This window comes from Anomalospiza imberbis, chromosome 25, assembly GCF_031753505.1.
Source record: "Anomalospiza imberbis isolate Cuckoo-Finch-1a 21T00152 chromosome 25, ASM3175350v1, whole genome shotgun sequence".
Taxonomy (NCBI): domain Eukaryota; kingdom Metazoa; phylum Chordata; class Aves; order Passeriformes; family Viduidae; genus Anomalospiza; species Anomalospiza imberbis.
The window spans coordinates 2,120,450-2,133,707 of record NC_089705.1 but is presented as its reverse complement, the minus strand read 5'-3'; the positions used below and the strand labels follow the sequence as shown (position 1 = coordinate 2,133,707).

The window sequence follows — 13,258 nt, the reverse complement described above, 5'->3', positions numbered from 1 at the left end:
ATGGGGAAATGGGGGGAACACCAGGGAATGGGGGTGAACGGGGGGGAACACGGGGAGAACGGGGTGGGGACATGGGGGAACAGGGGGAACACCAGGGAATGGGGGTGAACGGGGGGGGGAACACGGGGAGAACGGGGTGGGGACATGGGGGAACAGGGGGAACACCAGGGAATGGGGATGAACAGGGGGGGAACAGGGGGGAACACGGGGAGAACGGGGTGGGGACATGGGGGAACAGGGGGAACACCAGGGAATGGGGATGAACAGGGGGGGAACAGGGGGGAACACGGGGAGAACGGGGTGGGGACGTGGGGAAATGGGGGGAACACCAGGGAATGGGGGGGAACACGGGGAGAACGGAGGGGAACACGGGGGGAACACGGAGGGAGTGGGGGGGACATGGGGGAACATGGGGAGACATGGGAGGAACACGGGGACAACAGGGGGTGCGCCCCGGTGCTGGGCTCCCTGCCCAGCCCTCCCCGGCTCGCTGGGAACAGCCCCGCTCCGAGGCAGCTCCCAGGCTGGAAATCAGGCCAGCCCTCGTGGCACAGGCGGGGGAGGATGGGGCTGGACTCACCGCCCCGGCCCCGGGGCTCCTGCTGCTGCCCAGCTCGGGGGGCTGCGGTGCTCCGTGAGCTGGGCGGGACGGTGACACGAGGGTGACATGTGGCCGTGTCCCTCCCAGGTAGCCAAGTGACCCAGAGGCAATGTTTCATGGCACCGCACCCTCCCATGGGTGTCTGAGCATCGCTGTGGGTCACGGGGTGGTGCGGGCTGAGCCCTGCTGCTTCCCCCTTCCTCCCGCAGGCGGTGAGGAGGAGGAGTGGGCGATTTCCCTCATGGGAACAGCCAGCTCCTCTGCCTGCTGGGGCTGGAACCCCCCACGGGGGCTCAGCATCCTGCTTGGGGCACCTCCTGCATCCCTGGTGGCTGCTGGGTGTCCCCGGCGTCTCTGGGCAGGATTTGATGTGCCTTGCCTAGGGTTGGGAGCAGCTCCGGGCGCTCTCAGTGTGGTACAGAACTGCCTGGGGCACTGGGGCACCCGCTGTCCCCAGCCAGCCCCGGTGCCAGCAGGGACATAAAGTGGTACCCGAGGAAAAGGGAGTGCGGCTTCTTTAATGATTTGGCTGCGGTGAGAACTTGGTGTGGAGGAAATTGAACCCAGGGGAAAAAATCCTGTAATTTCATGCAAAAATTACACGGCAGCTGCGGGTGATTTACTGCAGCTATTTTGGTGGCCAGCTCTGGGGTGTCATTAGAGCGTTATGGGGTAAGAGGCTGCTGGTGGAGAGGCTCCCTCAGGGGTCTGACCTGGCCTCACCTGCTGGAGGGGGGTCTGGGCGGGCAGGGAGTGCTCAGGGTGGGTTCTGTCCCCAAAAGCAGGGGGCTGATGTCCCTTAGCTGGATGTGGGCACCTTGCAGAGCATCCCTGGCTGTGGTGGCACCTCAGGCGAGCTGGGCTGCTGGGGCTGGAGCCCAACCCCGGAGAGTCCAAGCCTGTGCTCCCCCCTTGCTCAGCACCCCCTGCCCCACAGCATCCCCACAGGGCTGGCTGAGAGCTGGGCAGGCAGTGGGAGCTGGCACAGGCCCCAGGGCAGTGCTGTGCCCAGTGGCACTATAAGGTCCCCTGGCCAGCTGCCCAGGGCAGGTGGCTCAGCTGCTTCCAGCTCTGAGGGTGAGCGGGTGCCCGTGCCAGGGCCACAGAGCTGAGATGGTCAGCACAGCAGCTCAGCTGGTCCCCAAGCCCCTTCCCTCTGGCAGCGGCCCAGGCAGGGATACAGGACATGCAGGAGGTGGGCGGGGGTCCTGGCTGTCCCCTGCCAGCCCTGCAGTGGCACCTGCAGCCTGCAGGCAGCGACCCCACAGCCAGGGAGGGCGTGGGGCCGGCCCAGCACCGTGCCACTGGGAGGTACCCGGTGCCAGGGTGAGCTGCAGCTGGGTCCTGTGTGCCCACAGCTCTGTGGGGCTCCTGCAGGAAGTGGGGAAAGGCTGGGCTCTCCCCAAGCATCCCCCAGTCCCATAGGGGGGTCCCCAGCTCCCCAGCCCTGCCCGTGTCCCCAGAGGGGACCGTGTGCCTGCTCGTTATCCTCAGCCCTGCTCTGATCTAATGAGCCCTCTGGGGAGCGTGTGGGGCACGAGGGGGTGCTGGGGGCTTGGCAGAGGTGTGGTTCTGCAGGCAGGCTGCACAGGGATCACTGCCTTCCTTCATCACCCCCGGGCTCCTCTTCTGCCCCTCAGGGCACCCCTTCGAGGGTGGGCAGCACAGACCCTCGGGGTGGTGGGGAAGGACAGGGCTTGGGGAGACACCGTGGGGTGTTGGGACCTCTCCTAGCTGTGCTGGGACCAGCTCGTGTGGTCCCTCCTGTCCTGAAGCAGCTTGGGGACGGCTGTGGCTGGAGGAGAGGGTGTCACACCGAGCCCCAGCACTGCCAGGGCGGGTCTGGGGCTGTTCTGGCCCCATCAGGAGAAGCCCAGGGCAGGGCATGTCTTTGTGCAGGCTGTGGTAGCTGGATTGACCGGGCAGGTGTTCCCCCAGCACTGAAATCACTCAATACCAGTCCTAACTCTGTCTCCATCCATCCATCCATCCATCCATCCATCCATCCATCCATCCATCCATCCATCCATCCATCCATCCTCTTCCCCCCGGGCTGCGGTGCCCAGAGCTCTGGGAGCGTTTGGACAACGCTCTGAGGCACAGGTTGGGGTTGTTGGGGTGTCTGTGCAGGGCCAGGAGCCGGACTCGATGATCTTGGTGGGTCCCTCCCAGCTTGGCAGATTCCGTGGTTCTCTGATCCTCTCTGGGACCTGGTGGCCGAGCTGGTGTGACCCCAGTGACCACAGAGAAGATGCTGGTGCTGTGTCTGTCCCCCTCTGGAAACAGGAAAAGTCATTCCACAGGGCTGGGCTCTGCAGGGGCTCCCTGGGCCCTGCCCAGGGCGGGCAGGATGCTCCTGGTTCTGAAGGGGACATGGAGTGATGGCAGCTGGCTAAAATAAAGCGGCTGCCATGGCAACAGCAACAGTCCCAGGGCTGGGAGAGGCAGGCTGGGCCGTGTGTGCCACCTCTGCCACACACACTGGCACTCTGGTTCCAGCCTGGGCATGAGCGGTGTCCCCATGGGGCCAGTGTGCCCTCCTGGCTGGGGGTGCAGGGGGTCTCACCCCCGAGTGCTGATCCAGACACCCCCGTGGGGTGTCCCCTTGGCACTCTGTGCCAGGCCGGGGGCACACAGGCTGCGGTGTGGGGCGCCCTGGTGTCCCTGGGCAAGGGCTGTGGAGCCAGTGCTGGGCACGGGGGGCTGCTGGGGGGCGTGGGGAGTTGTGGGGGGTTTGATGGGTGTCAGTCATGTCTCTGGTGGGTTTGGGAGCTGCTTATGGTCAACAGGGGAAGGGAGGCACTGGGGCAGCTGTGGGAGAACCTCAGCGGCCAAGTGCACAGCGGGGGTAAGGGGCAGCTCCGTGCCAGGGGGTGCATGGGGGCTGCACTGGGGGGTGCAGGGGGGCTGCACTGGGGCTTCAGTGGAGCCAGACCCACTGAGAACCAGCAGGATGTGTGGTGGAGATGGGCCAGGACCAGCACAGGCTCAGGCAGGGAATGGACATCACCCCAGGGACCCATCCAGTTCCACAGCACCTCCACTGGATCTGAAACCAGCCTGGAGCCCGGGCAGCCACAGCCAGGCTGGTTTTGGGGGGTGGGATGGGGCTGCTGAGTCCTGGCAGAGGGTCAGGGTGGTGCTTTCCTCCCTGGGCCTTCTCTTCCCAGGGGAGGCTGGTGTGGGGCACGCCACCCCCAGCCCCGGAATGGCAGAAGGACGTGGGCAGCGGGTGGCACAGCCTGGCCCCATGATGCGGGATTCCAGCCCCGCATTCCCGAGTGTGGAGCTTGTCTGGAGCCGCACGGCACCGTGGGTCTGTGTGCCCCACAGGGGCAAGGCTGGAGCCCTGCCCGGTCCCTGACGGGGGTGGCACGGGGGTGGCACACCGAGGGGCCGGGGGGGATGCTCAGGGAGGGTGCTCAGGGAGGGTTCAGGCTGCAGCACGCCAGCCCCAGCTGTCCCTGGGCTGTGCGCGCTCCTCGGGGGTGATTAGCGGTCCCTAATGAGCTGTCGCGGCGCGGGGAGCGCGGGGGGCAGGCGGGGATGCTCCGGCCGTGCCGCCCTGGGCTCCTCGCGTGTCAGCCACCTGCGCCGGGGCCGGGCGGCCGCGGCCCCTCGCGCCTCTAATGGGCATTTGGTTCAATTAGCAGCACGTCAGCCCCGCTCTGCTCAGCCGGAGCGCTGACCCGAACGCGCTGCCTCCGCTCGCCGCCGCCGGCGAGACCCCCGCGGCGGGGGGCGGCTGCCTCCCCCCGCCCCTGCCCCTGCCCCTGCCGTGCCCTTTCCGCAGGCACCGGGCGGCCCCTGGCCGGCTCCAGCCCCGGGCAAGGACGAGCCGGGCAGGGGGCACAGCGCCGGCTCCCGAGGGGGACGTGGCAGACGGGACCTGGGCATCAGCTGCTGCTGGGGGCTGAGACACAGCGAGGGGATGGGGAGGCTTATGGGGCATTGAGGGGGGCTGGAGGGGCTTATGGGGCATTGAGGGGGGCTGGAGGGGTTTATGGGGGCATTGAGGGGGCAGGATGGGCTTATGGGGGCATTGAGGGGGGCTGGAGGGGTTTATGGGGGCATTGAGGGGGCAGGATGGGCTTATGGGGGCATTGAGGGGGGCTGGAGGGGTTTATGGGGCATTGAGGGGGGCTGGAGGGGTTTATGGGGCATTGAGGGGGGCTGGGGAGGCTTATAGGGGCATTGAGGGGGGCTGGAGGGGTTTATGGAGCATTGAGAGGGGGTTGGAGGGGTTTATGGGGCACTGTGGGGGAATGGAGGGGTTTGCGGGGGCTGGAGGGGCTTATGGGGTTTTGAGGGGGGATGGAGGGGCTTATGGGGCATTGAGGGGGACTGGAGTGGCTTATGGGGCACTGTGGGGGGCTGGAGGGGTTTATGGGGCATTGAGGGGGGCTGGAGGGGCTTATGGGGCATTGAGGAGGGGTTGGAGGGATTTATGGGGCATTGAGGGGGGCAGGATGGGCTTATGGGGGCATTGAGGAGGGGTTGGAGGGATTTATGGGGCATTGAGGGGGGCTGGGGAGGCTTATGGGGGCATTGAGGGGGGCTGGAGGGGTTTATGGGGCATTGAGGGGGGCTGGAGGGGCTTATGGGGCATTGAGGGGGGCTGGGGAGGCTTATGGGGCATTGAGGGGGGCTGGAGGGCCTTATGGGGGCATTGAGGAGGGGTTGGAGGGATTTATGGGGCATTGAGGGGGGCCGGAAGGGTTTATGGAGCATTGAGAGGGGGTTGGAGGGGTTTATGGGGCACTGTGGGGGAATGGAGGGGTTTGCGGGGGCTGGAGGGGCTTATGGGGTTTTGAGGGGGGATGGAGGGGCTTATGGGGCATTGTGGGGGGCTGGAGGGGCTTATGGGGCATTGAGGGGGACTGGAGTGGCTTATGGGGCACTGTGGGGGGCTGGAGGGGTTTATGGGGCATTGAGGGGGCAGGATGGGCTTATGGGGGCATTGAGGGGAGGTTGGAGGGATTTATGGGGCACAGTGGGGGGCTGGAGGGGCTTATGGGGCACTGCAGAGGGCCTGGAGGGGCTTATGGGGGTACTGTGGGGGGCTGGAGGGGCTTGTGGGGCATGGAGAGGTTTGGAGGCTTTATGGGGCATTGAGCTTTATGGGGCTTGTGGGGCATTGAAGGGGTCGGGGGGCTTATGGGGCATTCAGGGGGCCTAGGGGGCTTGTGGGGCACTGAGCAGGTGTGGCTGTGGGCTGGCACAGGGCACCAAGGAGCTGATGAAGCCGTGCAGGGGGGCTGCTGTGAGGAGCTGTGGGGCACAGCGTGGGTGCTGCAGAGGGCTGGTGTGGGGCTTGTGTGTGGGGCAGTGCCAAGGGCTGGCTGTGGGGTGGCTGTGTGGGGCAGGGCACCGTGGAGGGCAGCATGGGGGCTGCTGTGGGGCAGTAACACCCTGACAAGCTGTGGGGCTGCACAGGAGCAGCTCCTGCCCAGCAGGGCACCGTGTGCCTCGGGGCACAGGGACGTGGGGAGCTCCCAAGGCTGCTCACAGCAGGCAGGCTGGTGGGATTCTGTGGGGCTGGGTCCCGCTGTGGGGCTGGAGGAGCCCTGGCACACGTTGGGCTGGATTTACAGCCACTCCCTGCCACCCCCTGCCTGGCTCCGTGGGCTACCCCTTGCCGGGTTCACCCACCCATGCAGGGAGAACTGGTGTGGGCCAGGATGGTGTGGGGCTGATGTGGATGGGAACAGTGTGGGGCTCATGTGGGTCACGATTCTGTGGGTCAGGCTGATGTGGGGTGGGCTGATATAGGGTGGACTGATTTGGGGTGGGCTGATATGGGTCAGGAATGTGTGGGGCTGATGTGGGTCAGGCTGATGTGGGGTGGGCTGATATAGGGTGGACTGATTTGGGGTGGGCTGATGCCCCTGCAGGCACAGGGTGGTGAGGTCTCCTGCAGCCGCCTGCCTGTGGCACAGCACGGGGGTTTCCTCCTGTCCTCACGGGCCATCCATCCCTGTCACGAGCATCCAGGGTGCCTGCCATCCCCAGCCGCCACCTGCTCGCCGGTCAGGCCTGGGCCCCCTCAGGGTGGCCGTGCCAGGGCTGGGGGGCTGTGCTGAGCCACCGGCTGCTCCGGGCAGGATGGTGACACCAATGCAGGGAGCACGGCTGCCCATGCCCAGGGGACGGTGCCAGGAGGTGGCTGAGCCATTTTTTGGGTGAAGATGATGTTTTTGGCGGTGTCACCATTGAGTGTCCCATGCCACCACCTTCCTTGTCCATCATCCCCAGGGATGAAGCCCCGTTGAGGCTGTTGGCAGCCTCTGCCCTCTGGAATATTTCCTCCAGCAGTGGCAATTTTGATGTGCAAGAAGTGAATAAGGATCAGTGAACCCCTGGAGCCGTCCTTGTGCTGCTGGCAGAGCTCTTGTTAGCGTCCCTGTCCCTGTCCCTGCTTCCTCCTGTCGACCGTGTTGAGCCCGAAGCAGGTAACAACCAACGGGCTCCTTGGCTGGGTGTGGACAGACAGACAGACAGCCTGACTCTGAGGGGAGGGCTGGCAGGTGTGGGGGGCAGCTGGGGTTGGGGGTTTGCTTGGTGCTGGGCAGACAGCAGCGAGGGGTGACAGCTCAGGGACAGCGGTGGGGACAGCAGAGGGGCGCAGGGGATGTGACAGGGATGGGCAGGACCACAGAGCGCCTTGTTTGCTCTCCCCACTCTGGCCACGGCCTGCTCTTGCTCTTGCACTCGTTTCCCCCCACCCCACTCTCCTCCGGGCACGCAGAGGGGAGTTCAGCCCCACTCCCTGCACCCCGACACTCGTGGGCACCCCAAGGCTGGGGATGGCAGCCTGGCATCTGCTGCTGGGGTGGGGATGGGCAGCGCTGCCCGAATTGGGGGCGGTACCCGTGTGGGTGGCTCATTTCGGGGTCCGTCGTTCATCTCGGGGGTCGATGCTCATTTCGGGAGTCCGGCCTCGGGGAATGGCTTCCGGCTCCTCCGCACCATCGTCATCATCGTCACCATCGCTGCCAGCTGCCCATTGACAGTCAAGTCACTCTCCCAAACAATGGGTCCGGCTAATCCTTTTACAATGGCACTAATTGCTAATCAGACCGATTTCACACTGCCTGTTCCCCTGACAATGCGGCTCGCCGGAGGAGGGCTCCTGGCGGGGGTGAGGGGCTCTGTGGGTGCCCACAGCCCCCCCTCAGGCCCCGCAGCAGGACCAGCCCGCGGCAGACGGGCACCGGCATGGCACTGGGGTCTTCCAGCTTGGCAAAGCCTCCGGCAGCTGGTGGCTGGCACGGGCTCAGCCTCATCCTGCCCTGGTGCCAGCCAGGGCTGAGCAGGGGGTCCGGTGCACCTGCAGCCCTGGTGCCACCTCCAGCCCGCCCTTGTGCTCCCCCAGAGCATCCCCGTCCCCTCGGCAGAGCTGCAGGGGTGTGCTGGGGCCCGCGGTGCGGCTGTCACCCCCGGCACGGGCTGGCTGTCACCCCTGGCACGGGCTGGCTGTCACCCCCGGCACGGGCTGGCTGTCACCCCTGGCACGGGCTGGCTGTCACCCCTGGCACGGGGAGCCGGGGACCGAGCACTGTGGGGCCCTGTGGGGTTACCAGTGCGGGGCTGAGCCATCTGAGCGGGCGGGACAGACGGGGGGACAGGGGTGACACGGGGACAGAGGGGACGGGCAGGGAGGCACAGCGCAGGCACTGGGCACGGCCAGCCCCGCAGTGGGGCTGTAAGAAGTGGTGCAGGGCAGGGAGTGGTGTCAGAGGCGTCGTGGGCGCCCTGGGGCTGGCACCATCCTTTCCTGACCGCAGGGCACCCCCTGCCAAGGCAGCTGCTGTCCCCTGTGTATCAGGGGGACGCTGCCAGGGGGCTGCGGGATGCTGGATGCCCGGGGGCTGCCCGCTGGCCGCGGGTGAGGCAGGTCCTGCCTGCCCGCTGTTAATCAGCTCCCGGCCCGCCCCAGCGCAGCCCCCGCCCTGCTCCGTGCGCCCCGAGCCGCGGGCAGCCGAGCGTGTCGGGGTGCTAATGAGGAGAGAGCCGGGTGTGCTGCACCTTGCACTTAATTGCTGCTGTCTTCTGGCTCTTAATGAAGCTGGGCTGAAGGAGACGCGGCAGCCTCTCCTTGTCTCCTCTCCCTCGGGCAGCCTGACCCTGCCAGCCCCGTCCCCTGCCTCGGGGGGTGCAGGGTGCCCTGTGCTCCCTCTGGGGTGGGAGGGAGCCGTGGAGAGGATGCTGAATGTCACCCCTATCCAGCTGTGACATGCCCAAAGCCCATCCCCTCTCCTCGTGCTCTGCATGGCAGCTCCAGCCCTGTGCACAGGCTGCAGCATCTCCTGCCTCCTGTGCTGGGCAGTGCTGGCAGCGCTGGCAGGGAGGGACTGTGGCCGTGGGGGGGTCCCCACTCCTGCCAGGGGCCCAGCACTGACTGGGCATCACTCCAGCAAGCCCAGCTTTGGCATCCCCAGCTCCCCACTGTCTGTGGGCACAGGGCAGCGCCGTGGGGCTGAGCTGGCTGGTGGCCCTGGCCCTGCCAGGCAGTGACAACCACGTGCTGTGCTTCTGTCCCTGCTGCTTGACCGGTGGCTGGGTCCTGGATGGGAGTTTAGATCATCCTCTGGCTTAAGGAGAGGTGCTGGAAGGGTCAGGGGGGCTCTCCCTGCCAGGAAGGCTGGCCAGGTCTTGACTTGCTCTGCTTGAAGGTGGTGAGCATTGGTTGGGCAGCTGTGTCCCAACCACCCCCTGGGCCCCCTCCCCAGCCGTGCAGGAAGGGGTTAATGGCTGGCCCATACCTGCAGTTGCATTTTAAAGATGTGAAATTAAAGCCCGTAATTTATTCTCCCCACACACGAAGGAGCAATTAGTTCTAAACACGGCTTAATCAGTCAGTGCGAGATTGATTTCTGTAGACTTGGATTTGGTGGCTGCTGGCGAGGAGCCAGCCTGGGAGCAATCTCCAAATAAATGAAGTGCAGAGAAGTAAGCCATTACATAATATGATAGATGAGGCTGGAGCTCACTTGCCTCTTCATTAGTATTCCACTGTACACCACAACAGCACCAAACTTTCTCCCCTCTACCAAGGGTTCCTCCCTCTCCTCGTCCTTCTGCCCCTCCTGGAACTGGGAAGTGGCTGGGGAGGTGCCTCTCCTCTCCAGCAGCCCCCCCTGGCCAGCCCCGAGTCTTTGGGCACAGCTGGGGAAGGGTCTCTGTGCTGCAGACTGAGGCTCTTCCCTGGATTCTGCATCTTGCCTTTTTCCTCTGGGGAAACTGAGGCACAGGGAGCTGGGGTGGCATCCCTTGAGCTGCATGTCAGCAGGGAGAGGCAGGTGTCAGAGAATCCCACTCTTGTTTGGGTTGAGAGGGACCTCAAAGCTCATCCCACCCCACCCCTGCCATGGCAGGAACAACTCCCACTGTCCCAGGTGCTCCAAGCCCCAGTGTCCAGCCTGGCCTTGGGCACTGCCAGGGATCCAGGGGCAGCCCCAGCTGCTCTGGGAATTCCAGCCCAGCCCCTCCCCACCCTCCCAGGGAACAATTCCCAATTCCCCAGATCCCATCCATCCCTGCCCTCTGGCAGTGGGAGCCATTCCCTGGGTCCTGTCCCTGCAGGCCTTGTCCCCAGTCCCTCTCCAGCTCTCCTGGAGCCCCTTCAGGCCCTGCAAGGGCTCTGAGCTCTGCCTGGAGCCTTCTCCTCTCCAGGGGAGCACCCCCAGCTCTCCCAGCCTGGCTCCAGAGGGGCTCCAGCCCTGCAGCAGCTCCAGGGGCTGCTCTGGACTGGCTTTAACAGGTCCATGCCCTTGGTGTGCTAGGGATCACAGGGCTGGAGGCAACTCTGCAGATGGGGTCTCACAAGAGCCAAGGGGAAGAATCCCCTCCCTTGCCCTGCTGGCCTGACAAGCATCTAGGGACAAGGTCTCACATGGTGCCAACAGGTTGTTTTGGGCTGTGGTGGTGCTGATGTGCCCTGCACAGGGCATGTGTCGCTGCTGAGGGTGGACGGGAGCACATCCCGAATGATGCCAGGCAGGGCAAGGGGCTTGGAGCCCCCTCCAAAGGGATCCCCTCTGCCTGTGGTGCTGGTGGGGAGTGAGCCGGGATCTCCACAGAGGTGCTGGCTGTGCTGGGAGCATCCTGTGGGATGGGCTGGGTACGTGGCGGGCTTGGGCTGGGAGGGATGGATGGAGAAGCCCTGGGCCTGTGCGTGGTCCTGACTCTGCCACTACATTTGTTGCCTCTTCACCCTGTCCCTCCTGCCAGGGAAGCAAGGTCCCCTGAGAGCTGGCCCTGGCTGCTGAGGCTCCCTGGGACGTGTGCTAAAGAGGCTCCCTGTCCCTACTGTGGCAGGAATTATGCCAAAGACAGAGCTGGGGGGGCGCAGTAAAGGGCTGTGACCCACGGCATGTGGGAGGGCCCTGCCAGCCGAGCTCCCCCAGCCCCAAACCCTCTGCTCAGACACCCCAGGGGATGGAGCCCAGGTATCCCACGGTGCCCCATGTACCCCCCAGCCCCGCGGGCGTCCCTTTCCTTCGGGGGTGCTGTCCCTGCTGCTGACCGTCCCCCTGTCCTTGCTGTCTCCGCAGAACTCCATCCGGCACAACCTGTCCCTGCACACCCGCTTCATCCGCGTGCAGAACGAGGGCACCGGCAAGAGCTCCTGGTGGATGCTGAACCCCGAGGGCGGCAAGACGGGCAAGACGCCGCGGCGGCGCGCGGTGTCCATGGACAACAACAGCAAGTTCCTGCGCATCAAGGGCAAGGCCAGCAAGAAGAAGCAGCTGCAGGTGACGCAGGAGCGCGGGGAGGACAGCCCGTCCTCCCAGCAAGCCAAGTGGTCGGAGAGCCCCGCGTCCCACGCCAGCGACGAGTACGACGCCTGGGCGGACTTCCGGACGCGGGCCAACTCCACGGCCAGCACGCTGAGCGGGCGCCTCTCGCCCATCATGGCCAACCATGAGCCGGACGAGCTGGAGGAGGACGATGGTACCCCCTCGTCCCCGCTGATGTACCCCAGCCCTTCCAGCACCATGTCTCCTTCCCTCAGCACCCGCTGCTCTGTGGAGCTGCCCCGGCTGACCGACCTGACCGGCACCATCAGCCTGAACGAGAGCCTGGGGGAGAGCATGCTGGAGGACCTGCAGGACGGCTACAGCATGAGCCCCTCCCAGCAGCTCCCCCCGGCCGCCCTGCGTCAGCGGAGCTCCAGTTTCACCTTCAACTCCAAGTGCTCCAGCATGGGGGCCGCCTCCAACACCTACTGTGGGACCATCTACAGCCAGCCGGCCATGAGCCTCATGCGCCGCCTGCCCATGCAGACCATCCAGGAGAACAAGCAGGCCACCTTCTCGCCCGTCAGCTCCTACAGGAACGCCTCGCTTCAGGACCTGCTCTCCTCCATCTCCTACGCGCACAAGGAGAGCATGGTCCCGGGGGACCTGCCCCTGCCGCAGGCCAGCCCCATGGTGCCGGCCCGTGGCCACAGACACAACCCGCTGCTGTGCGGGGGCGGGGAGCAGGGCTTGTCCTCCTACCCGCCCCACCCGGGCTCTCTCATGAAGAGCAATGCGTTGTACCACCCGTCACCAGCTGGCCACCACCCTGCGGTCAACACCAGTGCCTTAGCCAATCCTGTCAGCCTTATGAGCCTGCCCAGTGACTCGTGCAGCATGACGGCCATGCCGCACCACGGGCACCTGCATTCCTACGCTAATAACCAAGGGGCACACATGAGCTTGCTGGATTCGCTGCAGGGCCCCTACCCGGGGGCCGTCCACCCCCCCGTGTTGGGCCAAGACAGGTTCCCAGCAGACCTGGACCTGGACATGTTCAACGGGAGCCTGGAGTGCGACGTGGAGTCGATCATCCTGAATGACTTTATGGACAGCGACGAGATGGACTTCAACTTCGACTCGGCCCTCCCGCCGCAGAACGGGCTCAACGTGCCCGCGCTGCCCGGGGGGCCGCAGCCCACGAACCAGAGCTGGGTGCCCGGGTGACACCTGACCCGGCGTGGGCTTGCCACCGGGAAGCCACGAGGGGAACATTGAGACTAACTTTTTTTTTTCCTTTCTCTTCTGCCTTTGTTTGTTAAGATAGGCGAGAGCCATCAGTCTGAGCTTAAGGTCGAACACGAAACACAAACCGGAGGGTCAAATATTGAGATGGGCGAGGACCCCCAGCCCCACGTGTGCCCGGTCTGCAGGTCCTGCCAGCATCCTCTGGAGGACACAGGGCAGGTGGGTGGGAGAGGCAGCCGGAGCCAGGCAGATCCAGGGGGGGAGCAGGAAGGGAAAGCCTTTCCAGACGGTCCCAGTGCCCCACGGTAATGGTGCCAGTTTGATTTGCCCTTGCGCTGGGGGACAGAGTGGTGATGGCTGGTGGTGTGGGACCCCCCCCAGCATGGGCATCCCCCCTGGGAAAGGACTCTTCTCTGAGCCACCTTGGGAAATGAGTCCTCTGGGTAGAAGTGTCAGGAGTGGGGGCCCTGCCCCAGGGCAAGGGGGGGCTCATGACCCCTCAGTCCTGGTGGAGATGGGAGCTCTGCTGAGCCCACACCCCCAGGCCACCTCCGCTGCGGTGTCCTCGTGTGGCTCCAGGCAGGTTTCCTTACCGAGCAGTGAGAAGGGGGTGGTGATGGTGTGCAGTCAGCAGCCCTGGGAGCAGCATCTCGGCAGCCCCCAGGGC

At 65.3% G+C, this 13,258-nt stretch overlaps 1 protein-coding gene across 1 annotated transcript in view; it reads left to right on the top strand.

The window, feature by feature from the left end:
- FOXO6 (forkhead box O6) overlaps positions 1-12,715 on the top strand; it is a 34,906-nt gene extending 22,191 nt beyond the window's left edge. Inside the window, exon 3 of the mRNA XM_068172700.1 lies at positions 11,158-12,715. Within this exon, the coding sequence (XP_068028801.1) occupies positions 11,158-12,570 (1,413 nt within the window). The 3' untranslated portion in view covers positions 12,571-12,715. The remainder of the gene's footprint in view (positions 1-11,157) is intronic.
- The last annotated feature ends 543 nt before the right edge of the window (positions 12,716-13,258 follow it).